General features: G+C 50.2%; 2 protein-coding genes across 5 annotated transcripts in view; one reads left to right on the top strand and one right to left on the bottom strand.

Moving 5' to 3' along the window:
- The first annotated feature begins 254 nt into the window (after positions 1-254).
- LOC144138498 (uncharacterized) lies at positions 255-26,158 on the top strand. 4 transcript variants are annotated; one of them, XR_013315894.1, is made up of 3 exons: positions 255-514; positions 1,155-3,202; positions 26,023-26,158. XR_013315894.1 is itself a non-coding variant. In XM_077670803.1 (3 exons), exon 3 carries the CDS (start codon positions 7,840-7,842, stop codon positions 8,404-8,406), a length of 567 nt encoding a protein of 188 aa, XP_077526929.1. In that variant the 5' UTR covers positions 255-514; positions 1,155-3,202; positions 7,787-7,839; the 3' UTR covers positions 8,407-11,401. The 4 variants fall into 4 exon arrangements, 3 of the variants coding, with proteins under 3 accessions (XP_077526929.1, XP_077526931.1, XP_077526928.1); XM_077670803.1 differs by lacking the exon at positions 26,023-26,158 and adding an exon at positions 7,787-11,401; XM_077670805.1 differs by lacking the exon at positions 26,023-26,158 and adding an exon at positions 7,810-11,401.
- LOC144138495 (pre-mRNA splicing regulator USH1G-like) overlaps positions 15,695-27,066 on the bottom strand; it is a 235,448-nt gene continuing 224,076 nt past the window's right edge. Inside the window, exons 4-5 of the mRNA XM_077670797.1 lie at positions 25,987-26,205; positions 15,695-18,727 (exon numbers count right to left, since the gene is read on the bottom strand). Coding sequence (XP_077526923.1) covers positions 18,029-18,727; positions 25,987-26,205 — 918 coding nt within the window. The 3' untranslated portion in view covers positions 15,695-18,028. The remainder of the gene's footprint in view (positions 18,728-25,986; positions 26,206-27,066) is intronic.

A 27,066-nucleotide genomic window follows, 5' to 3' on the forward strand; every position in this document is an offset into this window, starting at 1 on the left:
TATTTTGTCATTAACAGCAAAAATTAAAACAAGAATGGTTAGCGCTCTCTGGAGGCGTAGAGAAAAAAAACACGACTTGTACGCTCATGACCTCCTTTATTTATTGGATTTTACCAGTAAATTGAAAATTTAAAAAGTGCAGAATGGAAGTAGTATGTTCTAGTATAACACGAATGCGATGGTTTTCTTTTCTCCTTTTTTTTTTTTTTTCGCTCAAAGAAGCTGCGTCTGTTTTTGCTTTCAGCCATGGCGGCCATGGCCATGTGACCCCAGCGTTGTTCTGTGCCAGCGTTCCGGGGTTCCGGCGCCTCCGCGGATCCGCGGCATGTGTACATTTATCCGAGTGCTGCTTATGCGGCGTACGCACCGCACCGATTCAGGTAGTCGCGTTCGACTTTTGCAGTCGACGCAGGAATGCATAAACTGGCGATGGTTGTCACCCAGTCAGTCGTCGTTCAAAAACTCCAGCGTCTTATGGCACTTACGGCTTTGCGTTCGCCGTCGGCCGACTCAGGTGAGCGCTCCTTTTTGGCGGGCTTGCCATCGCATACTTGCTACTGAGAAGGTCGACGTTTACGAATTCTTAACGGCGCTTTCTCACCGTCTTGCACTATTTTCGCTGTTTATGCTGAGATTTTTGCGGTTACTTGCGCGGCTCGGAATAACATTCGGACACATTTCTCTCGTTTGCATGCAGACCTCTCTCGCCCATGGCGTTTCTTTGTCTGTTTTGTCAATGTGTGCGGCAATAACACCACTTGGTATCCTCTACGATTTTTCAAGACAACGTGCTTCGTGCTAACCGATCTTAATCTTGTAGTGAAAATGAACTTGCGGTGCGATCTATGCGTGCATTTAAAGCGCGAAAGGGCGTTGTAACAGGCTGTTTTAGTCTGTTGCACCTACGTGCGGCATTTTGCTTTCCAATTGCGCCTGCCGAGGGGTGCTTACTTCGTTATGTGTTTTCATATTTAAAAGTGATTTCACTAACTGATGGAAATGCGGCGGGAACGACCCGGATAACAACAGAGGGCAGGAGCACTGCTTGTGTGGTCTTCCCTGTCTGCCCTGCTTTTCAGTAGTCGTAAGATTATTTATTTACTGCTGCGTGAACGTTGTTTCAAATATTCACGCTCCACATCTTTCTCTTGCAGCATCTCCTGACTGCAGTCACGGTGACTTGTCACAACGTAATGGGCGCCCACCCATGCCTGGCTTGTAATCAATTGCAAACATTCGATCCGCCACCGTGTTCCCACTGTATGTACATTTAAAGTGAATGTTTACAGGGACACAGTGGTTGATAGCCACGAAGACAGCAGCGCGTGTACTGAAAAGAAACTGAATTGTTTAGTGCGAGGAAGAATTGAGCACAAGCAATTCAACAGAATACACAGAAGGACCAGACGGGACTAGTTCCCGCATTGAGCGCCATTCTCGTCAGCTCTCTCTGTGTCTTCTGTCGAATTGTTTGCGCTCAATTCCCACTCGAATTATGAACCAACTAGCCCAACAGCAAGTTTTACTCGGTTATTTAGGCAAATGTCAAAACAAGACTCCTGCCTGACGATTTAAAGTACAGGTCTTCAATTTTTTTTTTTTTTTTTTTTTTTTTTCACTTTTAGGTTTTGATCATGGTGTACCAACTACGCGAACCCACACATTGAGAAGTGGGAACTTTTTGTAATTGATATTTAGTGCTGGTGAGGTCGACAGACAACAAAAGGACCGGCCTGCACTTCAAACTAATTAACAGAGAATAAAGCTTCTTCCCACTACAACGAAGCATGTAGAGTTGAGCAGCTTCAGGTGGTAAACATGGTTTAACATACCAAGTAATTCAGAGTTTGAGCACCCCCCTACAAGAAACATGGCAAACCTGTCGTCAGTTCGTACCTTTCATATCTTTCTCACCGTTTGTACTCTTCATGCACGTACCGAGGATTTTATCATGGTAGGTGATAGCAACACTTTCAGCTGCCTTATAAAGTGTTGCAAGTTGTAGTTGCAGAGGTCCAAGCTGAACAGATGCGTGTGCTTTTGGTGAATGAAAAGTTTGATATCTTCCTGAAATGTAGCCGTACGGCTACACAGAAAAACTGCACACCTTTGTCTGAAACTTCGCACTAAAAAAAAAAAAAATTGTTCCTGTCCAGAATTCCTGTCAAACGTTGTCTTCTCAGAAGCTCGGTCCATCTTGAGTGCTCCCTCAAAACCGTTTTCCATAGATGTGCGCTGTAGTGGAAGTTGTACATTCCTTCCAGTTGTTTCCCCAACTTTGTTTTTTAAAAAGTCCACATCATGCCTGTTACCTTCATTGGAAACGGTGCCATAGTTGGGTGCTTGAGCATTTGAAATGTTAGTTTATTTGTGACTGGCTAGATTTGACCAAAATTCGTGTGCTAGCCTAAAGGACCTGCTGCGGTAGCTCAGTGGCTAAGGCGCTGCGCTGCTGAGCACGAAGATGCTTGGTTCGATTCCCGGCCGCGGCGGCCGCTTTTCTGATGGAGGCGAAAAGCAAAAACGCCCGTGTGTGCAAGATTTTGGTGCACGTTAAAGATCCCCAGATGGTTAAAATTTGTTTGGAGCTCTCCACTACGGCGCGCCTCATCGTCTGCTTTGTGTCGGCGTGTTAAACCCTACAATCAATCAATCAATGCGCCCTAAAGGTTTTATTCACTGGTGTGGCATCCATGTGTGCAACCCTATGTGCTGCAGCGTCTGTACTATGTCGGGCTCCATGAGATGGCGGTAATGGACGTTTTTCTAGTAGTGATCCGCGCATGCACGGGCTGCTGGTCTGCCATTTTCGGCAGTTGCCTTGGTCACAATTTCCAAAACATTGCTCCCTCAGCTTGCTGCTTGCAGACCAACTGTGCTTTCTAGGGCTTGTGGGAATGCTCAATTATTCCCGCATTCCTCCAATGTGGTCCCGCTCTCGCGACGGGTGTCGCGGCATGCATAAGCAGTGGGAGGCAAGACACGGCTGTTTCGTTTTCCCGTGCGCCGCGTAGCCCGCAGGGGCGCGCTGCTGTCCGTCGAGGGAGCGGAGGAAGTTGGGGTGGTGTCGCCTTGTGTTTTCCGCCAAAAAACCCGAGGGGACGCTCTCTCAGGTCCGGACCACTGAAGGAGACTGAAGGAGGCCACCCCCGCTCCGTCGACCAGGGTCTCTTTATTCTTTGTTGAAGCATCCCCAGCCCGGGTAAGCCTACCCGACCTTTCTATTTTTTTATGTACGCATAATCAGAGTTATCTAGTGTGTTTTGTATGTTTTAGTTAGTCAATAAATGTGTTTGGTAGAGTCCGGATCTCCGTTTTCGCCCGAGCCCGCCGTGGCCGCTGTCCAGCGCGCCGCGGGTTGGGATCGCTATCTGTCTCGCGTGGGAGCCGCTAGGCGAAGCCCGCTTCCCAGGCTGAGCGAGTAAGGCTACCCCATATCTTGGCGCATCAACGTGGGGCGAAATCGGCAGACCTGGACTCTGTTTGCTAGAGCGTACGAACCCGGGTGCGAGAACAAAGGACAGTGGCAGGCGAGCCTGACCTCCAGGCCGTGCGAGTGTTGTCAGAGCTATCTGCTCAGCGTCGTTTTCTGGAAAGCGCCAATTGGTCAGGCATTTCCGCGGTTGGCACTGGGAATGGGGATTACAGACTTTTCCCACCCGGTACGGAAGACGCTGCCGAGAGTGTTTTGGCAGCCAATGGGTTGAGCCCGGAGGCAAGCCAGCGCCGGTTCTTAACGCCGTCCCCTGCCTCTACCGTTCGAGTTGGCGCTAGTCAGCCAATGACGGAGGCACTCCTGCAGGACGCGATGAGCCTGCTTGAGAGTATGGCGTGCGTACTGCTGAGTAGCCTCCAGAGCCTAGCGCAGGCGGAGAAGCCACGCGTAAAGGTGGACATCCCCAAGTACAGTGGCTACCATGACAGTGCCAGCGCGAACGATTACCTGGACCGTTACCAGCAGGTGGTGGGGTTGACGGAGGCCAAAATCCTCAGCCGCATAGTCCCCGTTTCCTTGACGGAACAGGCCGCTCGATAGTTCAAGCTGGTGGGAGAGCAAGAGCGCACAATGGAGGGCTTCCGAGCGAAATTCCGCGACAAGTCTCTCCCCGCTAACTACGAGTGACGGCTGCGCCGGGAGCTTGAGCTGCGTACCCAGCATCCAGGTGAATCCCTGCTGGAGTACGTGAGAGCGATGGAAGATCTCTATCGCCTCGCTGACCCCCGAGCCACAAACGCAGAGAAGGTGGATTGCGTGACGCGACAGGCGCACCCGACATTTATGGCCTACTTGCAAGGAGGGAGGTTCAGGGATATCGAGGAGCTCGCCGCAGAAGCGAAGCGCATTCAGGGCGACATTCTCGCCGCGCGTGCGTACCGGCCCCCACCGCCCGCGGCACACTCATTAGAGCCCCGCTGCGCGTGGAACGGAGGGCTCCCTTTTTCGCATCGGAGCAGATCGGATACTACCGCTTCGTACGCGGATGAGCAACCCCGAGTCGGGTTTCGACTTTCAGACCGGGCTCTGGACCCATATTCCTACGCGTGGCGGACTGCACAATCTGGCGCGGAGAGTAGCCAGGTGCAAAAAGAACGCAGTGTGGGAAGAAGGCCGGATAGGAGAGATCAGCCAGCCACAGGAAGCTCGGCGGGGCGGAATAGTGGGCACGAGGCCGGAAATAGCCAGCGCCAGGTTCGCCAGGACTTCGGCAGGCAGTGCTACCGTTGTGGCCAACCAGGGCACTTCGCCCGTGAGTGCAGGCACCCACCTGTCCATCAGCAGCCGAGAGCGGGAAACGGCCATGGCCGCCGTTAAGAAACACCGAACAGCTGACGGTGGCTACGAGCTGTACCGAGTTACTTGCGCCGCTGGCTTGCCGTGCGGGACAACCTGCCGACTCGCCAGCACCTTTCATTGAGCTGATGATAGCTGGAAAGAAATTTACCGCATTGCTGGACACAGGAGCAAGCGCTTCGTTGTTCGGCGGTGAGGTATTGGAGCACCTCCGCAGGAAAAATATCAGGCTGAGAATGTGCGACACGAGTTTCTGGCTTGCGAGTGGCACGGCGCAGTCGAGTGACGCGTCAAGGCTAGCGATGCGTTGGGAGAGACGCGTAAGGCGACAGCGCCTGTCAATGCCTGTCATCTTGGGGCGGTATTTTCTCCTTAAGACAGGCATTGTGATAGACATCAGCAGTGGCGGATATCGAGAGCGAGCTACTGGCACCCTTAAACCTTTTGCAAAGCCACCAGGAGCTTCGGCGGTGACCGAACAGTTGCTGAGGGCCGAGCAAACGAGGGCGGATGATGAGAAGCCGCTCAGGCCTCCTCAACCGCCCGAGGCTGCTCCGAGGAGGTGCGCAGCCGGGATGGGGGAGAGACAATCGGATGGGCGCCCAGCCGCAGAGGACCATTGCGCTGCCATGCAGGGGGCGAGCATACACCCTTTGTTGGCGGATACCAACGGTCTTTCTGGGAGGGAAAAAGAGCGTTTGTCGGCAGTGTTGCACAAGTGCAACGCGATGTTCACTGATTGTCCAGATTGTGCTGAGCTGCAAGCCCCTCTAAGTTGCTAAAGAAAGGGCAACGTTGGAGTTGGGGTTGCGAGCAGGAGACTGCCCTGCGCAGGCTTGTTAGCGTGCTCGCGGACACGGCGGAGCTGCAGCTACCCGATCTGAAGAGGGAGTTTGTAATTCAAACCGATGCTAGCGACTTGGGCCTTGGAGCAGTTCTGCTTCAAGAGCACGGAGGCGTACTTTGTCCGGTAGCGTTCGCGAGCCGTTCGTTGATGCCCGCAGAGAAAAACTATTCGGTGACCGAAAAAGAGTGTCTCACGATTGTGTTTGCTCTGCGAAAGTTTGACTACTATGTCGATGGAGTGCCATTTGTGATGGAGACGGATCACATGGCACTAACCTGGCTGAAGCGATTGAGTGAGCCAAGCGGCCGCTTAGCGCGCTGGGCCTTGCTGCTGTAGCGCTACGACTTCACCGTGCGCTACAGGAAGGGAAAGAACAATGTCGTGGCGAATGCACTGTCACGAGCGCCGGCTCAGGGCGAGAGGAGCGAAACGACGCTCTCCCCCGGAACGAGCGAGGAGGCTGGGAGCAGGGGAGGGGAGCTCCGAGCCTCTGCCCACGGAAGGGATGCGGAAGAGTGCCGATCCCGGGCAGAAGTGTGAACCACTTGGAATAGAGTGGGGATCGTGTTCAGCAGAAAAAAGCTGTTCGAAGCTCAGCAGAAAGATCTGTTTTGTCGAGAAGTGTTCGATGGGCTCTGGGAGCCGGGTGGCACGGCCGCCGCGCACATGGAGGCAGCTGGTATTGCTGTCGGTGTGGAACGCTCAGCTGGTACTGCTGTAAGCGCTGGATTCTTACCTGATGGACTCTGACGGCGTTCTGCTGAGGTATATTCCTTCCAAGAACGATACACATGACTCGTTCAAGGTAGTGATACCACGCACATTGAGAGGAGCAATTCTACGCTACTTTCATGACACGTGCATCGCTGGACACGCAAGCGGCCCTAAGACTTGAAGCTGTGTCGTTTTGCAACCTGGCTTTGCATGAAACGCGAAGTGATTTGGTACGCCCGCTCTTGCCATGTGGGCCAAAAATGTGAAGCCCCGTGGCAGACGACTGCCCGGCCTCATGCAGCCAATCGAGAGCCAGAACCCCTGGCAAATCGTGCCGTCTGACATCATGGGACCCTATCCCACAACGCCAGGTAGGAACAGGTTCCTGTTGGTAGTCACGGATCACTTCAGCAAATGGGAGGAACTGTATCCCCTCAGAAAGCTGATGGCATGGGTGATCATGGAGAAACTGATGGAGGTATTCACGAGGTTCGGCTTCCCGGAGGAGCTAATAACGGACAATGCGTCTTATTTTACTGCGAAGTCTTTCGTGGATTCTTGTTCTGCCCTGGGCATCAAGCACAGGAAAACAACCACCTACCATGCCCAGTCAAACCCTGCAGAAAGGGTTAATTGCAATGTCAAGCACATGCTTGTGGCGTATCCGGCGAGGCACAAAGATTGGGACGCCTATCTCCCAGAGCTAGGATTTGCTGTACGAACTACAGTGAACCGCTCTACTGGGTATACGTCAACGTTTCTCAACCTTGGGAGAGAGCTGCTGAGTCCGATGGACCAAATTCTGACGGGCCGCAGCGGAGCGGCGGTCGCACCATCAGCAGGCGCTGAGTACGCGGCTGAGCTGCGCTCAAAGATGACGGAGGCTTTACGCAAAGCTCGCCAAAATCTCAAAACTGCTAGAGCACAGCAGAAAGCGCAGTATGACCGCTCGCACCGGGATATTCACTATGAAGTGGGTGATCTGGTGCTGCGAAGGAACCATGTACTGAGTGACGCCAGCAAGAAATTCTCAGCTTCGCTGGTGCCAAAGTGGTCCGGTCCGTACCGAGTGAAATAAAAGTTGTCTTCACTCGTGTACAAGCTGGCGGACATGAGGTCAAAACCTGCCGGAGGGCCAGTACATGTGTGACCTCAAGCACTACACAGCGCGAGGCGGAGAGTGGGGAGCAGACGAACCTCTCGCCGGGCCCCAGGCAAAGCTAACGCGTAATCGGGGCCAACCACCGAGCCCCGGGACATGCCGGACCTTGCCAATCCGACGGAAATAGCTTCCGACGGTTTGGTAGTGCGCTAAACGAACGGGTATTCAGGATTTTAGCAGTTGTATGTATTTTAATCTTGGTAAACGCAAACTCTTTGCTGGTAGATCCAACCCATGTGCTATTGGCAATGTGCTTAACTCCTACCTGCAGTTGGGGACACGTGTCGCTTACAGCCTTTCTTCGAGCCTGCCTGCAGTCCAAGCATGATGAACGGACAGAAGAACGCCCCGAAGCGCCATCGCCCGACGTCATCATCGTCCGCGGCGGTGCTCTTTCACCACACGCCTGTAGCCTCGACGGGTCAACAACCGGCCCCACCAACTGAGGAGCCAGAGTGCTGGGATGTAGCTACCTGGACCTACCATACGGGGACCAATGCGCCGTTCGGCTGTGCTTCGTGGAGGCCCTGGAAGCGGCAGGAGCGGGCTCGAGTTGGAACTCCCATGGCGCGCTTGTACCGGCCGTTCCAGGACCCGACCGTGGCTGATGCCGACCGCAGGGCCAATGGGGCGTGCCTTCCCTTCCCACCAGGGACCGAGCTCTGCAAATGTGGGGCGGTGTTGCTCCACGAGTCTCACCAGAGGGGAGAATTCCATCGTGGCAGGGTGCCGGAGGAGCCACGGCGGGCAGCGGCGGGCCACAGCGAAGCGGCCAAACGAATGCTCTGCAGGGCCGAGCGCGAACCTGCCTATGCAGCAGAATGGCTGCTCGCAGCGGCCGGCCGTCAGGCCGCTGGGGAATCTGCGCCTTCGCGCCGCCGAAAGCAGTGATGGTCCACCACCAGGCACGAATTGGGGGTCTCGGTAGGAGTCGCGGCCCGCTGCCGGAGTGGCAGTGCCAAGCTGAAACAAGCCCGGGTCGGCAGAAACCCCAAGGCCAGTGCGCCTGCCGAGCTGGCCACCACTTCCGCCACCGCCGCCGCCTCAGCGGGAATGGACTGTGCCCCCGAGGCAACGTTGCTCGTCCAGGGCACGGCGGACTCGAGCCCTGCTGATCCGGAGCCGGGAGCTCTCCAGCCAGCTATGAAGGAGCCGGCCGGGGTCGGTGTGTCGACGACGGGCGCCCCGACCAGCCTCCTCGAAGGTGCGGTGGGTGCTGTCGCCACGGACGCTGCCCTACGTGCCATGGACACTGGTGAGGAGCCACCGATTGTTGTGCTCGGTGATCAAGTGGCCAAGCCAGGGGAACCTGTCGGAGCGGTAGTGAACTGTGATAGCAAGACGCTTGTGCAGGACATGGACGTTGAGGTAGCCTACTGGGAGCTTGTGGGGGAATGGTATTTTTTTTTTAGGTACTGGGATGTAAACCCGGGTAGGAGGAGGGCTTTAAGGGTAGAGGGGTATGGGAATGCTCAATTATTTCCGCATTCCTCCAAAGCGGTCCCGCTCTCGCGACGAGGGTCGTGGCATGCATGAGCAGTGGGAGGCGAGCACGGCTGTTTCGTTTTCCCATGCACCGCGTAGCCCACGGGGATGCGCTGCTGTCTGTCAAGGTAGCGGAGGAATTGGGGGTGGTGTCACCTTCTGTTTTCCGCCAAAAAACCCAAGGGGACGCTCTCTCGGGTCCGGACCACCGAAGGAGGCAGAAGGAGGCCACCCCCGCTCTGTCGATCAGGGTCCCCCTTTTTTGAAGCATCCCCAGCCCGGGCAAGCCTGATAATCAGAGTTATCTAGTGTGTTTTGTATGTTTTAGTTAGTCGGTAAATGTGTTTGGTAGAGTCCGGATCTACGTTTTCGCCCGAACCTGTCGTGGTCGCTGTTGATCGTGCCGCGGGTTGGGATCGCTATCTTTCTTGGGCGGGAGCCGCTAGGCGAAGCCTGCTTGCCAGGCTGAGCGAGTAAGGCGATCCCATAGGCTGCACGTTTTTCTTTCCTCTTTTTCGACAGCTCGTAGTGAATTCATAAGAGCACACAAAAAGGCTTTTAAAGGAAAAGGGCAAAGATGTTTGAGGCTGACCACGCTGCGAGCTCGTGGCTACCCGCGAGGGAGTGTCAAAAAGGAGAAAAAGGGACGCGTCGACCACTGCAGACCAGTCACGAGAACGTGCACCTGCTGCCGCGACATTCATGTGAAAGGGACGGGTGATGGGTGGGTGTGAAAGGGACTGCAGGACAAGAATATTTTGTGCGCGAGTTCTCCGGAAGCCATGATTTTGGGGGGAGTACCTTACTGCCATTTTTAGTTTGCCATGGCAGCCACTAAGATGACCGGTACTGGAAAAAGGTCCACTGGCCGGGCTGGCGCCTGATGGAGCGCACCACATGACAACTAAAGCTGTTCACATTCCTTACTGTGGCCCACTGCACATAAAGTAATACATCGACGCCAAATACTGTTCCATGCAGCACCCTAGGATCTTTCTATCACCAGACATGGTTGAAATTGTCGCGTGACTAGGTAGAGCGGTAAGAACTTTGGAGCCTTGTAACTGTGTTGTGATGGAACAGGTTGCGTGTATGCTACTGAAAGCCTGTCGCTTGTTCAAAGACAACAGAAATACTGTTTCCGACAATTTCGCCATAGGGAAGCCAAACTCAAGCAATTTGTTCGAGGGGCGCTTGCAATTCGCCAGTGCTTGTGCCGACTAGGAGTGCGAGCACGGCATGTTTCTGGAAACGGCCTCACGTGCACTAGCTGCTATGCTACCTACCATCGTATCCAAAGCGGTGTCCGCATGAAGCATTTGATTTTTCTACTCAGCCGCGCATTGGTGGGAACTTGTGTCTACGTTCGTGGTTACAGGCGACTGCAGTGTGCGCCTCTTGTGTCTCCTGTCGCATTCGTTTTACAGCCGCAGTTTTATTCCCCAGTGATGCGGAGTTCTTGAGGCACACCGCATAATTTCAGTGTGATTATTAAATAGATCTGTTAACACGTGGCCAAGAAGTGGGTTGAAACGGCACATACAACGTGCCCCAACGTTTTTCTTTTCTTTTTCGTTTTCCTGCGATGTTCGGGCGCAATGTGCCGGCACAGACATGGTGGTTTCCAGTGTTACCAAGCAAAGAAATCGCCCTCTAATCTTTTCAGTGAATACTGTCGATTGGGCCACACCCCGTTATGTGTGGAAGGTTCTTCAGTGTGACTGTGACCCGTTTATTAGAGCAGCCATGGTCGGGAAGATGGTAGTCCTGCGGAGCTGAACCAGAGGAGACTGCAATCACTGCGCCTTTGGTCTGCTTCTGCCCGGGCTTGGCTTGCGACGTCGGTGTAGAAGTAAAACAGTAAAAGTTTCCAAATGGGAGGGTATACTTCAAGTTCCATTGCTTTCTAACTACGTTGTGTAAAAAACTGTTTCGGCAAATTGCTTAAGTGAATTTGCTCGGTGGCAAGGGGCGCAATAAATTGCCCCACATTTCATTCAAAGCAGCTCTCAGTGGAGCCTAACTGCTGGAAAGCACAGTCTTTGGTGGTGGATAGATACCTTGTGTTGTTTGTCCATTAGCTTCTTTTTTCTTCTTTTTCCACAAGGCAGGCATTTCTGCTCTTGTAGCAACAGGCTTACAAAATAGTTTGACATTCCAACAATTTCGATTCTAACTGCAACCTTGCAATGCTGCGTATGCAGTACAACTTGGTGGAATGGTGGTTGTCGTAGTTGACACTGTCTGCTCTTGATTTAAATACCTTGTACAGGAGCCGAATGGAGCTAAAGCCACCTGTGTGGATATGAATGTCTTCATTGGTGTGTTTAAAAGTTGCACTACAGCTGGAAGGTGTATATATTATGAATGTCTTCCCCAATAAAATGACTCTACTGAACAAGTCTCTGCTTTGGTATCAATGGGCTGTGCGTGAGCTTTAACAAGGGCTTCACTGTTGACATATTTTTTTCACAAAAACAGGCTATGTTGAGGCACTCCGGAAAATAACTGTAAAAAAAAAGGGGGAAAGAAACAACAAAAAAGCTGACAGCACATAAATGATGAGTAAAACCTAGGAATAATGCCTATAACAGCTACCATCTGCAAAAGAAAAAAGTATTTTGTGCCTGCCCTCAGCGAAATGAAGAGTATAAAGCATAGACATTAATTTTTCCTTGGTAAGGTGACACGTCATCACCCCGTTTCGAGGGGGATACCACTAGCAATCAATCAAGCTGAGTTTGTTGCTGCAACTTTCTTTGTACTTCAGACCATTTTTTTTTTACGCTATTTTTTGCCTCGAAGTATTAACCAGCTAGCCTAGCTCTGCACCGTAAGCCAGAAAATATAACACGGTGTTTGCAACGACCGGTGATTGTGCCAAACTTTCTTGGCTATGCATAAAGTCGATGAGTATAGCTCTACTTCCTCTGCACTGTCCGTGCTGTGAAGTTACTTTACAAACAAAATGACAGGACAGGTCTTTTTTGCACGACACCAAAGCCCTGCAGAAAAGCCAAACTACCAATAGATCTTGCTCAACTACAAAGCCAGGGTGGGGGCAGTATTTGCAAGATGCGGTTTAGAGGGTGGGGTACATTGCACGCAGTAGGCAGGTATTGTTGGGGTAAGAGTTCGTTTGTAGTCGTCGGAATATTGTAGCTTCGCTTCTGGATAGGTGTGGGTGGGTTGCTGAGTATTGTTGGCGCCTGTGCCGGTGGGTGAGTATGTCAGCGTATTTTCTCAGGGGTGTGTAAACCTGAGGATGTTGTCATGTTGTATGTTATCACCCTAGTGGGAAACGGCCCAATGTCTATGGGCGCAGGCAGCGGCATGTGCTGACTCATTTTCTTTGAGGGTTACAAAAAAACACTTGAGTAAGGTTACAATGAAATGTTTTATGAAAAATGATAAAATACTGTTTGCTATAAGTAGAAATTCATTGAAGGATTAAAATGGTTTTGACACTAGTTAAGTGGCCTGTTGGAAATCATTGGCAAAGACTTATATCAGACAAATGAAACATTTTGTACAGCTTCAATCGTGTGAATTAGCAGTGAACAGTTTGGGCCCTAAATTCAGCAAGCATGCTTCAGCTGGGGATGTATGTTTGCAGAGCACAACAAATATAAAAAGATGAAAAAAAAAAAAACATTATCAGGCACACTTAGTTACCACCGAGGTATTAGTAGACAGAATAGTAACAAAAATTATAAAAAAGTTCAGATGCTTAAACTATGGGAGACTTACTATTGTTTACATTTATTAGTATTGAGCTTTATGTTCTGCACATAGCACTATTGAAGAATGTCACACCCATGCGTGGACTCAGCACAGCAACTTTTACGGTATAATGCGCAGCTTCGAACAGAAGAGAATATTGCACAAGCTGTTGATTTGTACATCAATTAAAAAACGAGAGAATTTAAAACAAAGTTTTGACGCGTGCAGAATTAACGGGCTGAAGGGTGAGTCGATGTTGCTAAATTGTAAATTCAATCGCCATGTTGGAAACATGATAAACTGATCTGTTTTTGAACCAACCTTGGGTACTCTAGTTATTATGGAGGGAGAGTGTGTCATATACAGTCAAACGCCTGTATAACGAAGTGTGTGGGACTGCGATAATTGTTTGCTATACACGTCACTTCGTTACATGCGTCGCCCACTTCACTGACCCCCTATAACGCTGATAAGCATATTGAGAGAAACAATGTTTATGTGCATCACTATCAAGTTCCAATGTGCAAAAAAGCCAACAATTTGCTTCTCCACAGTAGTATGACGTACTAAATGTGCAAGCATCATCGACCTGATGCTGTCGAGGTTCACGGCATGCCGCGGCGCGAGGAGACGAGATACACATGTATATGTGCAGCGCGTCATATGCAGCGCATCATGCATATGCGCAGCGCTACCGCTTCACGGGTATTCGTAACTCCTGGCTCCTCTGCAAGCTGTTAATCACAGCTCGCCTGATCATTTGTGGTGTCCCTTTCCTCTAATACCGTATTTGCACGACTCTAACGCGCCCTCTATTGTAATGCGCAAGTGAGTTGACTTAATAAGAAAATGTGAAAAAATAATTTGGCGCCAATTCTACTGTTAAGATGTAAAAGACATGGCACCAGTACTTGGCGGAGGACGTTTTATTTGACGCACGTAACTGTGGCAGCAAACATCCATCGTGCCCCATAAATTTGCCTATCCAGATCCTGCCTGGTATTATTAAAACAAAGCGGGGAACATTGATAGCCGGTTTTGGTTTTGAGCCCGGTTGTAATGCGCATGCAAATTAGGGCTGCTTTTGGCCAAAATAGGTGAGCCTTAGAATCGTGCAAATACGGTAGCCTCCACAATGTCGTCAGTCATCAGATCACAGAAACCAGAACCTGGTCGTTCGACGAGACGTAATCGTCGGCTGTCACAAGCAATGTTGCATTGCAGCACTTACTGTACGTGTGTATCAATTCCTGCAGATCCGTGGCAGGACTGAATGACTCACAGCCGCTGGCGCACCCGTCAGCCGTGTCGTCAGCTTCAGTGAAGCCAGCACTGCGTCTCTGGGCCACGGAGACGCACCCCCGAAGCGATGTCGAACAGCCTAGTTGCTCGGCTTTGGTTTGCTGCTGCGCGTTTCGATGTGTGCAAATAGTCGTATTCGTTATCAAAACAGCAATTGGGAATGCATGAATTTCTTCGTTAAATAGGCAGATTCGCTGTAATGGTCTTCGCTGTAGTGGCGTTCACAGTAAAAGCTCGTTAATTCGAACTCACGTCCTGGTCCCTGCACAGCCCTGTATATTTCAATGGGGGAGAACTCCCGATAATTCAAACGTGTCGGTATCCAAACCGGTTAATTCGAACTGGGATCCCCTGGTTTCCATCACTCCTCGCAGAAGTCGGCCCAGAGTGGTTACAATGTGTTGCAAATCCAAACCAAACCAAATTCACGAGAGATGCAAAACAACGAAACAGAAAAACAACAGCGTGGCACGCGCACTATGCTCCTGCAACAGCTTATTTTGCGTCTACAGAGGGCGCCGTGCCACCGGCGCCAGTGCTCCAGCACATGCCATTATTACTGACGAAACATTATTTCCGAAATTGCGTGCCACAAACGTGCAGCAGCGCCTAATTCGCGATAACGAGTCCAGAGGTGGCTTCTTTGTGTTCTGCCCGTGCAGTGGGGGGTGATATCCATTCGTTCTAGCGCCCTCGCACTAATTCGAACTCAGTACCTGCCGCGGTGGCTCAGTGGCTAAGGCGTTGCGCTGCTGAGCACGAGGTCGCGGGTTCGATTCCCGGCTGCGCTGCCGCTTTTCTGATGGAGGCGAAAAGCAAAAACGCCCGTGTGTTCGAGATTTCGGCGCACGTTAAAGATCCCCAGGTGGTCAAAATTAATCCGGAGCCCTCCACTACGGCGCGCCTCATCGCCTGCGTTGTGTCGGCGCGTTAAAACCTACAATCAATCAATCAATCAATTCGAACTCAGTTTAATTCAAGCAATTTTATGGTACCCTTCGAGTTCAAATTAACGAGCTTTTACTGTACACAGGAAGCGCAGACATCTGGCCAGGCCACAGGGCATGCGTCGTTGTACAGGCTATTTCGTGGAAGCAGTGTTCGCTGTCGCGGAAGCGAGATTGGTAAGACAATAGTCCAGCATATAGCAAAAATTCAAGAGCAGTGAAAGTTCCAAGGCTTACAGTCCAGCTGACAGCAGAAATTTCGGGGCAGCGAAAGTAGCAAGGCTAGTCTAGCTGACAGCGGGAAGTTTTCGGCAGTGAAAGTAGTCATGCGGCTGATGGTGAAAATTTTGGGGCAGACTTGAGTAAGCAGACTTAATGCCTGAAGGAATTTTTTTTTTTTAAGTGCTCCCAATAGCTCGTCGCTGCCTCTGTCAATCAAATTCAATCTGTGTATGCTTCACTGCCCTGCTTGAGTTAACAAGCACTTTAACCACGTGTTATGCCATTGACAACTACATAAAGAACTTAGGCATCTGGGGTAACGGTATGATAACAGTTGCTCGAGAAGATGATAATTTGTTGAAGTCGTGTGGTGTTTGTTCCATTGGTATTATTATGCATTCTTGTTTTGCTCATTGAAATGAGCTGTACGAATTCTGCCCAAAGCCTGAGTGTATTTATTCCTTGGTGTTTGATGACCACCAAAAGAGAATGCGAAATGACACCGAAAAGCACAGGATGCAAATTTGATTCATCCGTTTATTTCCAAAATGCACTGTTAACGGAATACTTCTCCTGCTGCTCGAGTGTTCATCACTGCACTCGTGCCAACGTAGTAATACACGGACACACACACACACACCTCTGAAGCTGACAAGTGCACCAGAGAGTCACAGTCGGAAGCTCACTCAGTGTGCTGTCGGAGTTCCTCCAGGCTTCGGTGCAGCACAGGATTCCGAACCGCTGACCACCAACAGCACTTTTCTGGTTAACGCCGCAGGCAGAAGGTCAGCGTCACTAGCTCATTTGAGCCACGGCTTCACAGTTCTCACGCCAAAAAAGCACACCTCCATGCCGGGACCTTGTGTACACAGCGGACACACCACACGAGTTGTAGGAAGGATCACAGGGAAAGATGTGGTCAGGCTAGCTATATCTGTGCTGGCGTATTTAAGCCTACAGGCAAAGCATGAGTAGTAGTATAGAACTCTTCGCTCATTCAGAAGCATGAGCCAAGGAGTGTGGGGTGGTGTGTGCAAGTTGATACCAGAGAAGGAAAATTTGTAAAAATATCTCTCGGGAAGCATGATATTCTGGTAATGTTTCTTTGCCTCAATATGCTGCTTTTGTGCATTGTAGTAAAACCATGCAGTGCCCTTTGCCATTGGCGCACTTGGCGCAGAGCTGCAATTATTGGTAAGCACTTGAATAGAATGACCAAGCATTTTGCTCTTTGAATACAACTTTGTAAATTAAAATAATATGAAGGAAAACGTTCCCTAAAAAACCACAGTTTAGATACTTCTTTGGCTGCACTTGCCAGAACTTTTGTTCCAGTGAGGCTTTTTGGTAAAAGAGGAGAGAATATTGCTGCCCTTGTAAAAGACATAGAAATGTCAGTGACGTTTGTTCAAAGCTGACAGAAAAGCACAGTGCATGAACAGTGAAAAAAATGGTTGCGGCTTAGCATTGTATTACACTGCTGTGCTTATTCGGTGTGGTACCGTCGCATCCATGCTAATGACCTTAGCACAGTTGAGCTTAAAGCCCACTTGACTCCTATTATGCAAGTTCGCCTCGCTGTGTGAACACGCGCTTACGCACTGTAAATACATCATCATAATAATCATCTTAAACATCAGCTGATGTTGACAAACAATTTTCATATTTCACTTTCATTCAACATCGTTTTTTGAAGCATTCCATCCAGTTTTTGGGCTACTGATGTCTGCCTGCTCCGATCGTCGGCAATGACTTTTAAAAGTAATGGCTCGAGAAAATGGTTCAATTAGGTATAAGGTTACGCAAGAAAGAACAAAAGCCACAATGTGTTATCCTTACTCCCCTATCAAACTAGCCGCCAAATTTCTACAAATGAAACGTCTAGAATACCCAAACGTGACAGTTTTCAACTGTAAACTTCTGTTATGATGGCATGTCACACAGCCAACTATCGTTATTGCGAACTTGCAAGACTACCAAAGTTTGGGCGACTTAGGCAAAACATCGAATAAACCAAAGTCAGAATGCATAACTTCAGAACTTGGCAGAACCGCTGAATTTGCTCAAATTAAGTTTGCAGTCAAAGTATCTAAGCTAGAATGGACAAATGTTGACTTTATAGTGGCAGCCCCCGCCAAAAATGAATGGGGGAATTGCAACACGACCGTACGACTGACTCACTCAGGCCTTTTATGCTAACTTGGATTTTCCAAGGTTCAACAGAAAATTGTAATGCCTCAAGCAAACAGGTTTACCAACTTGATCGAGAATGTTTTCAAACTAAACAAAGTGGAGTCGTCACAAATCAAATTGCTGACGAACGCGACAGTGTGCACAGAGTCAATCTAAGGCGAACATCTGCAACTTCAGGGGCTTCGAAGAGTCCCTAAGACAAGAAACTTAAGTTGATATTTGTGTATTTATGGACAACACCATGTCCCTGACTTTTTCGAAAGGAGCACACAGCACAGGTTCTCTGTTGCCCGGACAGCTGACCTATTTCAGTTTGTGCTCCCTTCTGAATGGCTGGCATACAGACTCTTCAAGAGAAGTCACTGGCAGCTGCTGGAGACACTAGAGTAAATCATTTCCTGCAACAAGCAAAAGCCAGCTTGGCTGCTTTTGTTTCCGCCGATAGAAAAAGAAAGGGAGACATAAAACAGTCGCTCAAAGCACACAAACACTCGTTCTTTCCTGGAAAGAGTCCAGTCATCTTCAGAGCTGGTCACACACGAAGAAGCACTAGGAAGCGGCAGTCACACGCAAACAAAAGAGAAGACGACGAATGCTACTTCAGCCGTCGCACAAATGCCGAGCACGTCGTCGTCCGCCGCCTACAGCCTCGAGTCGGCAACTTCGCCGGGGTCCGCAAACGCCGATCGCCGCTGCTCCACCGCCCTGATCAGCTTTTTCCGCGGTCCCAGAGGCACGCCCATTGCCTTCAGGTCTTCCTCCCCGAGAAGCATCAGCGCATCCAAGTCGACCTTCTCCCTCGAGAACAGTTCAACGTACTCCGCCAAGCCGTGCGCAGCGAGAAAGATCACCGTCGCCGGCGTCGCGTTCACATCCTCCTCCTCCTCCTCGTCTTCTTCGTAGTACACGTCTTCGCCGTCGTCCCACGGCAGGACTCCCTGCCTCTGCGCCAGGCTTCCCGCCGACCCGATGGAGTCGACGACGCTTCCGCAGGGTAGCGCTATGCTCCCCTCTTCGTCATCCATTCGGCAGGAGGGCAGAGAGAGGAGCGTGCCGGAGATGGAGTTCCGGAAGGCGACACTGCCGAAGCCGGGCCGCTCGAAGATGCTCGCTGGGACCGGGGCTGGCTCGTCCTCGCCGAGACCGGAGTCCGGGTGGGCGCCGAGGTCGGGTTCACTTGCCGCCCGAGTGAGGTCGCCCGAGGCGTCTAAGAAGTTGGGGAGCCCCGGTCGCGAGGGTTCCTCGGCGCAGCCCTTCGGAACAAACACCACCTCGGCGTCGCGCTGGAGGCCGGTGAGGGAGCGGACGGACTTTTTTCCGTCGCCCTCGATGCCCCGCACCTGCATTCAGGAAAGAAATGTAGTGTTTAGAGATGAGTGCATTGATGGTAGACCAAAAAATGTGGCCAACAGTAAGGTGATGGAAAACAACCAGGACGTGCGAGCTCATATGTTTCTGGGCACCTGTTGTAATGTTCTGAAAATACAATACTAATCACATATATGTGGAAATCCCCAGCAGATGACCAGATGATATTTGAGGAGCAACCCATCAACAACAAAAATTCTGATATAAGAGAAAAAACTATGTTTTGTTATGGCACGTTACTGTACTTACTATACTGTCATCATCACTGTTCTGTATTGCCTGCTTTACCTGATTATTTGTTGACGTCATGGTGACTGAGTCGTGATAAAAATATCTTTCAGTCATCCTACCTTTCAAGTGTTCCCACTTATACTGTCCAATCCTGCACCTTCAGTGTAATGTTGCTCTCTTCAGAAGGCAAGAGGCGCAAGTTGAGCCAATCAGGTATTTTTTACGCTTTCTTTATCTTAAAGACACAGCTTAAAGTGCATTGATATTCATCTGTTTCCATCACAGCCATTGATTTTTGGCAGTGAGCTAATGATCTGGCATGGCCTTTTTGTGGTGAAGCAACGACCTCTAAATATGATGTCAGCATACGGAGTCAATTATGACCTGCAATCACTTACTAACTCAGGTGAAAAATATACAGAGTGCATCCAAATAAATACTAATTACCACATTCCGATTTCAAATGACTTAACGAGACAAAAAGAGAGTAAAGATATTGCGAGGAAAAAGAAGGAAAAGACGGTCTTGTGATATTGCCTCAGTATGTCTTGTCTAAAAAATTCAGCTTTTCTCAAAGAGGTAATTGCTGCTTGAGAGATTGGAATTAATTAAGATACTGTACAACCACTTATCCAGTATCTACTGTAAACAGTACTCTAATTCAAGTAGAACTGTAAATCTCTCCAGTAATTAGAGCACAATAGGTGGAAGCTACAGTTAAGCTACAGCTTTCGTATACGCCTCGAGCGCGGCCTGTAGGGGCGCCACTGAAATCCCCCTAGCGGCCCGTTTCGAAAGCAGGTGCGGGAGTCCGCGTCCCGCTCCCCACTGTCGCCGCTGCTTTTGCGGCATGTTCACGACTGAGATTTAGCGTTTGCGGACGTTGGAAATCCATGTTTATGTGGAGCAGTCACTCTGTTCGCAAATGGGGTGAGTTTACGAGAGTGTAAATGTTTCTGACGCGATCTTAGTGTGGTATATTCGGTCTGTATAAGCGCCAGGTATGTGTCACAGGCCAGCGTCGCGGAACCGGCGTATGCATGGACCTGATCGTAGTTACACTGCCCTGAATTTACTAGCAGTGTCTCCATAACCACCGGTTCCTCTGATGTTCATGCTACGGGCATACGACTACGATGTAAATCTGTTTTGTGCGCTAATATATTCAGCGGAACACTCATACCTGACAGCACGCCAGTTACTTTTGCCAATAATATACCTCAGATATTGGTCACCACCATTAACAAGCCAGTGTGTGTCAATTTCTGGAGTATTTAACGTAAGTATGACGGATAATGCAGAATTATATACGGGGATCAGCACACGACAAAGAGTCGTCTTGTCGTGAGGTGAGCGCCTGCAAACATTCGTCTGCTACATATATCATCTGCGAACAGCGCTCAGACTGGCTTAGAATATAATCGGCGTCCGCGAGTAAACGCTTCTTCTAAATATCGTCACATGGCACAGGGACCCTGCAGAATAAAGGAGAAACTGAAATCAGAGGGCCTTATACATACCACACTCTTCCAACGACACCTTTCATCGCTTGTGCACTGCCTACCCTGTATACTTCCAAAAATGCGTCCGCCGAACGATCAGGTGTTCGTTGAAGTCGGAAACCAAAACGACAGGGAACGCGAGATTTGCGTGTGTGATTACCAAAACATCCCTTGCTTGATTCCGCTCCCCCCCCCCCCCCCCCCCCTTACCGATGTCTCGCGAAATAGCAACCCTACCTGGCTTAAGTTTCGACGAACGTCTTTAGCATGTCAGAAGCTGCGCATTTTTTTTTTTCATTTCCGTTAAAGCTATATTATGTTTTTTCCGCACTTGCACATCATTTATTTTTCCGTGGTTTCATATTAGATTGCCTTGGTTCTTGCCATAAGGCATGTGTGGGCACATATTTAACGACGTACAGGCTTGAAATATACTTAACATTTTCGCATGGCTTATATTCTTATAAAATGCATAAGTTATTGTCCGGGATTGGCTAATCACATCCCCGAAACATATTTTTCTGCGACGTATATATTCGAAACGAAGCCGTATTCGTTGTCCACGCTGCAAAACGAAGCCAACCTCTCACTGGGCCAGTATCAGGTCTAAACGAGGCGGCAGTTGAATTAATTTGTGCCTGACGTATTTGGAGGTGACAGGGGTGATATGCTGCTACCGTCGCCGACGCCCGGAAGAGCGGCGACGATGCGCGCAGAACCACGTCCCCGGGTAGCTCTTGCAGGCGATCCCGTGCTCTACGAAGACGCAGCTGCTTTTTAAGGGATCTAAACGTACTCTTTGATTATAGACGTCAACATAACAAGTTTTTTTAGGGCGCGGAAATGCTAAAAGAAGCAAAACAGAACCAAAACACTGCACGAGCCGCTATCAGCCACGCAGCGCACATCCCGTCAACGCCGCAAAGACGCGGCGGCAGGCGGCGCAGCGATCGCGAAGCTCGAGGCGTATAACCCTCAAACATTGCAAATGCAACACATCTAAAGAACTAACTTCACCTTACCCCAACGATACCTTTCTACTACTTTCCAAAGCACGCCCGGTCTGACATTGTTTAAGCAAAGATAAGAAAGAATTACGCAAGTTCAGTATTAATGCATTCATACACTAGTTCTCTAATTCCATGCATGCGTTGGCATTTCAGCATGATAATAGTGCACTGCAAAAAAATTCAGTGCCACTTCACTTTGTGAAAGTGGATGACCATTGGAGCTGTTTGTGAGTTATTGGTTGCAATGGCTGGCCGCAAACGCCCGCTCAAACCGCGCTGTCGCGCCGGGGAAGCGGTCAGTGGAGTTGTGAGTAGGCTTCACTGGGCAACACCCAGTGCAGGAAAGCCAGCTTTCAAAGACCAAGCAGACATCGATCTTTTTCAGGTCGGCTTCACTTCTAAACACAAATGCATTGTTGTGGAGATACTTTTACAAAGGCAATACACGCCATATTATGTCAGATTGTGAAGCACGAGTGGAGAAAGGTGGTGAAGGCAGAGGGTGGGGCGGCTTTTTACCATCTACGCACAAAGAAAAATGGCAAGAGTTGGCCTGTAACAGCTTCACTGCAAAAAGCGAAATATGCACACGGCATGAACAAGAGGATTGAGGCTTCGAGTGCGATAGCAAATTCTTTGACAGTACGTCAAACACTGCCTTTGACCCTTCTTCTACGTGTGAATTTCCGGTTCCCGATACAACTGAACCAACAAAAAGCTTTTAGAGTTCAAGATTTGATCTCTCCACAGCTGATGTTGAAGCAGGCCCCGCCACACTGGTCCTTTCCATACCCTTATTGGGCTCCCACCCTATTTAATTGCGGTAAACGCGCGATCATCCCCACCCCACCCATAGCTAACTCAACAAAAATTAAAGCCGTTCCACTCAATGTGAAAGCTGTCGGAATTGCAGAGAAGTTTTTCGCCGTAATGGGCTGTAGTGCTGTTATCCGCTCACTGCTATCACCCCATGCAATTCAAATTTCCCACCTTTGCAGCGCTTGCACGCCTGAAACTGCGACAGCGGGAGTTCTATTCTTTTTGTGCTTGCTTTTCCTCCCCCACGTGCCGGCGTTGCACTGCCACTTTTATTCGTTTACTCGTAAAGACCAACCCAACGAGCGTCCCTAACTAAATGAACACGTGCGCTGCCGGTTGATTATGTATATTTTGCCTCAAATGTACCCACGGTTTTCTTTGTGCTAAACAACGGAAAAATGTATGACAAGTGCCAGCGGTTCACAAGTTTCAAACGCTTATGACTATATAAACCGTTTGGCTTAAATTTCGAAACCTCTGGATTACGCCGCGACGACAGCCGCTACGACAGAACGCCGTGTGGCTCTAACTGGGTCCAGCGAGCGAACTACGATGACAAGGCGATAGTGCTCTGCACTTAAAAGAAATTCTCTCTCTCTCTCTCTTCCGCAGGACACGACGCTTATTATCTGACCACCTCTGGCCACTCGGCCTTCGAACAAAAATAGAGAGGTTGTGACTGACTCCGCATTTAAACCTAGCTCTACAGCTCAGTTCCTTACCTCCGAGAGTGCAAGATCGGTCTTCAGGCTGGTAATCTTGCGAGTTCTTATATGTTTACTTTGATGGGAATCTTAGATGCGACGCATCTCTTGCTCTGAGGCATGTCCCTCCTGCGTCGGCGTCGGCGGCGTCCGCACGCCACCTGCGCATGCGCGACTCTCCTCCGCTCTTCTCTCCGACAGCTGTGCGCAACACTCTCACTCCGTCTCATTATCATAAACAACAGCTGCGTACGCTCGCTTCGCTCCGCTTCCGTCGCGCAAGTGCGCGCATGCGCGACTCTCCTCAGCTGTCTCCTCTCCTTCAGGCGCTGTGAATATAAAGCGGGTAGCGTGATGTGGCGGTTCAGTCAGCGCTCGCTCTCGTTCGACTTCGCGTCACTTTGCTTGACGACTGCGTGCTTGACTTGATTCTTCCGATGAAGACGTGATGGAAGCGACGGTCCCTTCATGAAAAGTAAAATTACGCCCATCTTCCCGCATATGAGAACAATCGCATGTGATGGAATGCATCATACGCGTTCACAACACGTTTCACCCGATTTAGAGAATCAACCCAATGGAAACGCCAATTGAACCCCCCGATGCGTCGCATCACACCAGGGTTCCCTCGCGGGAAGATGGGCGTAATTTTTTCTGTAGCTGCATATGTTCGTAATCGCGCACTGGTCGCGGAGTTTGGGCGAATTCGTTTAGTGTCAATGCTATCGAGCTATTCGCAGGAAATAATAAAACCTAGTACCACCGAGTGCAAGGGCCGGCGCGAACTCGATAATACGGGGAAGAAAATGTGCGTGGGTGAAAGACTTCGCTTGCGTAATGAACGCACCTGGGGCTGGAGACTCGCACGCATTCGCACTCGCTAATCGTGATTTTAGGGAAGAAATTCTAGGCACCCTAGGGAAGCGCAGCGCAGGTGCCACCGAGCGGCGACGTTGCAAAAGGTCAAACGGCCGTCGCTCACTCTTTATTCCTCTTTAGGGCCGGCCCTTGAATTTTGGCAAGAAAATTGCACTGAAAGCTCATAGGACCCAAGTGTTCAGTGGCTGGCGCCGCAAGACAATAATGAAAAATTGAATTTTTCGGGACAGCATCAGTTGATGAACAATGAAAATTTGCGGAGCCTCATACCCGGTAGAGAGGACCGGCAAATCTGTGACCTATCCACGACTATGCTAACTAGATACAGTGAACCCTTGTCATAAGTTCACCTGGGGACAGGAAGCTGTTTTCCTTATAAACTGGACATCGCTAAAAGCGGCGACGATCTGCTCTCTATGCACTGCAGTTGGGACCACGAAACACTTCGAATACAGTGAGATTTCCAAGAAAGCAATTTCATCGTCAAAAATTAAGCGCAAACTGAAAGAGTGACAAGATAGGGATACGTAGCGCAGAAACAGACAGAGGACGTGTCCTGGGTCTACTACAAAAAGAGGAAAAGACGAGTGCTCGCCTTCGACCCTCCCCTCGTTTTACTTTTGTGCTGCATCTATCCAAGTATGCATCACCAACATGCCTAAGCTTACGACAAGAAAGGGAGAAGACACCAGCGCTGGTATCATCTCCCTTTATGTTCCTATTCGCACTTAATTTTCACTGATGAATGTTCACCAACAATAGGTCGTCTTTCCATTTCACTAAAAGGATTTCGTTATAGGTTTCATGCATTTTCAAAAAAATTTAATCCTTGCAGTTCCACCCAGTGCGAGATCGCTGAAACATCAGAGCTGTGGTTCTCTTGCATCAGCTCGAACATCAACGGGTGCTCGCCCGAGAACGGCAGGCCATAGAAGAAGAAGAAAAAAAAAAAACTGCCGTTGATTCCTCTGTCATATGAATCGGTAAAACATGAAAGTGAAATCTGCAGCGAAATAAGCAAGTTTTGCGGGTCGGCGGCTGTCGTGTGGGTGTGGTTGGCGAGCGACGTCCTGCTGGCGGGTAGCATCGGCAGAGGTGTACTGGCGTCATTCCCGTCACGGATATGACGTCAGTGAAATCTTGGTGTATCCCGGCATAAAACGCTTCCGTACTAAAATGTAAAACCCGAAAACGAACAACCCTAAAGATAACGTACTCTTTAGTACTGAAGGTTGCTTCCCCGCAAGAAGACAGTGTGTGCAGGGGTGCACCCTTTACGGGCCGCTTGCTTCGTTGTACTGGCGTCACTTCCGTGACGGATATGACGTCACCGAAATCATAGTGCACCCGGGAATAAGATTCTTCGATATTAAAATTGCACGGTTTGCGCAAAGGAATCGGCCGCTAAATGTCAGCGGCGGGAGGCTCCCTCCCCGGCATAGAGTTTGATATTAATATGCACTAGAGGGAAATCTGGCGCCACTGTCTAGGGGAGCCGCGCTTTGGCGAGTGTTCCGTCATGTACCGGGCAGGCACGTTCCACTTGTCCTTGGCATGGCTCGTGAACACGCTGAAAAGTTGGCTCTGGCTGCAAGAAGCAACAATATTACTGTAGAAGGTTAATCAAATTTGTTTTGCTATTATAAAATTGAACCTCCAGAAAGATTATGAACCTCAGTGATTATGTAGAAGCTTCATGCACGATGAACAAGAAAAAAAATGTTACCGTTTTTCGCTGATTTTGGCTTCGAGACAACAACGAAGCCTAATGGCTATCTATGCCAAGGCGGCGAGGAACGTCGCTAGCGGCAATGGCGCCGCCCACGGCGGCCCGCGACTGCAGCGACAGATTTCCCTCTAGTATATGTTAGTATGAAACTCTATGCTCCCCGGGAAAGGAACCCGCCCCTGCGAGACCACTGCGCCCTCTATCGGTTGGTCTGATAACCTGTCCCTACCCTTGCGTGACGCTCGACTTACAGCAGACTCACAACAGGTTCGGCCTGCAACAGCTCCGCTGTTAAAAGCTGCAGCAAAGCGACCGCATGCATTTAGGACAACGCCCAAGACGTTCAAACGCACTCGCCTTGAACTCGCCGGGGTCTGTGGTCTGCTTCCGCAGGTGCACCTTCTTGGAGACGGCGCCGAGGCCCTTGCGGCTCGAGACCGTGGTGGAGGTGCCCGTGCTGACCATGTCGGAGAACTTGGGCGCCCGCGAGGGCTGCAGCGTGCCCCGGCCGTCGCCCACGTGCAGCGGGATCAGCGCGCTGTGCACGCCGTTGTTGGCCTCCACCAGAAGCTCCACCTGCAGGACGGGAGGACGCAGTAGAGAGTTTTAGCAGTCCGTCCGTTCCGTCGCGTACGTAGCTAGCGTGTTGACCGGGACCCGTCTGGGCCCTTCGGCATTCGTCGCGGTAGGGGGATTAGTTCCGCGCGCCTGCCTTCGCCATGTCCGCGCCTCCTCGCCCTTCCGCGCGCGCAGGCGCAGACCGGTCCCGGTCAACCCGGTAACAACGTAACGAACAGAACGGACGGACTGCTAAAACTCTCTAATAAGTGCACGCACGCACATCGATCAGGCGCGGACCCAGGAGGAATGCCCTCAAGCCTCTTCAGACACCCGTAGATATGAGGGGAAGGAGGGTAGGCGCAATAAAGATTCACAAGCCCCTTGCCCGTTAAATAAAATTCAAGGCCACGTGACTCCAAACCAACACTTATCCGCACCTTCATTCATGCCATATATCCAGCGAAGTAGCAAGCCACCTGAAACTACTGTCCGTCGCTCGGTACTCTATACCATCAGGTACGGGAGTGCTAGCAAACGCCAGGTCAGCAACCCATAAATCCCTCCATTCGACAGTGAACGGCGCAGTTGGCCAGCAAGGGCCATACCACGGCCGGTGTGGAATCCATCGAGCGGCCGTGGCCGTACTATCCAGCTTGATCTGGTTACAGTGAACTAGAACACTTTGAACAGGGCCCGCGTAGCCAGCAACCGCTTGGGGATCCCGGACTGAGGGTCCCCTGCACCGGACACATAACTCCGTTGTTCTTTAAAGATTTTTAGACGTAACACCCGACGCCCACCACAAACAAGGACGAATAACGGAAAAAAAACGCTGTTATTTTAGTCGACCTAAATATTAAAATCCGGAAGTTGCAA

The sequence above is a fragment of the Haemaphysalis longicornis genome, unplaced genomic scaffold (genome assembly GCF_048455015.1).
Source record: "Haemaphysalis longicornis isolate Haplotype H1 unplaced genomic scaffold, Haemaphysalis longicornis Haplotype H1 scaffold_5, whole genome shotgun sequence".
Taxonomy (NCBI): domain Eukaryota; kingdom Metazoa; phylum Arthropoda; class Arachnida; order Ixodida; family Ixodidae; genus Haemaphysalis; species Haemaphysalis longicornis.

What these genes read in the sequence shown, in the direction of transcription:
- LOC144138498 (XM_077670802.1), top strand. Translation starts at nt 415, where the DNA reads ATGCATAAACTGGCGATGGTTGTCACCCAGTCAGTCGTCGTTCAAAAA. An exon ending in TTCGCCGTCGGCCGACTCAG is followed by an intron (nt 515 to 7,786) that starts GTGAGCGCTCCT and finishes TCCTACCTGCAG; the next exon opens with TTGGGGACACGTGTCGCTTA.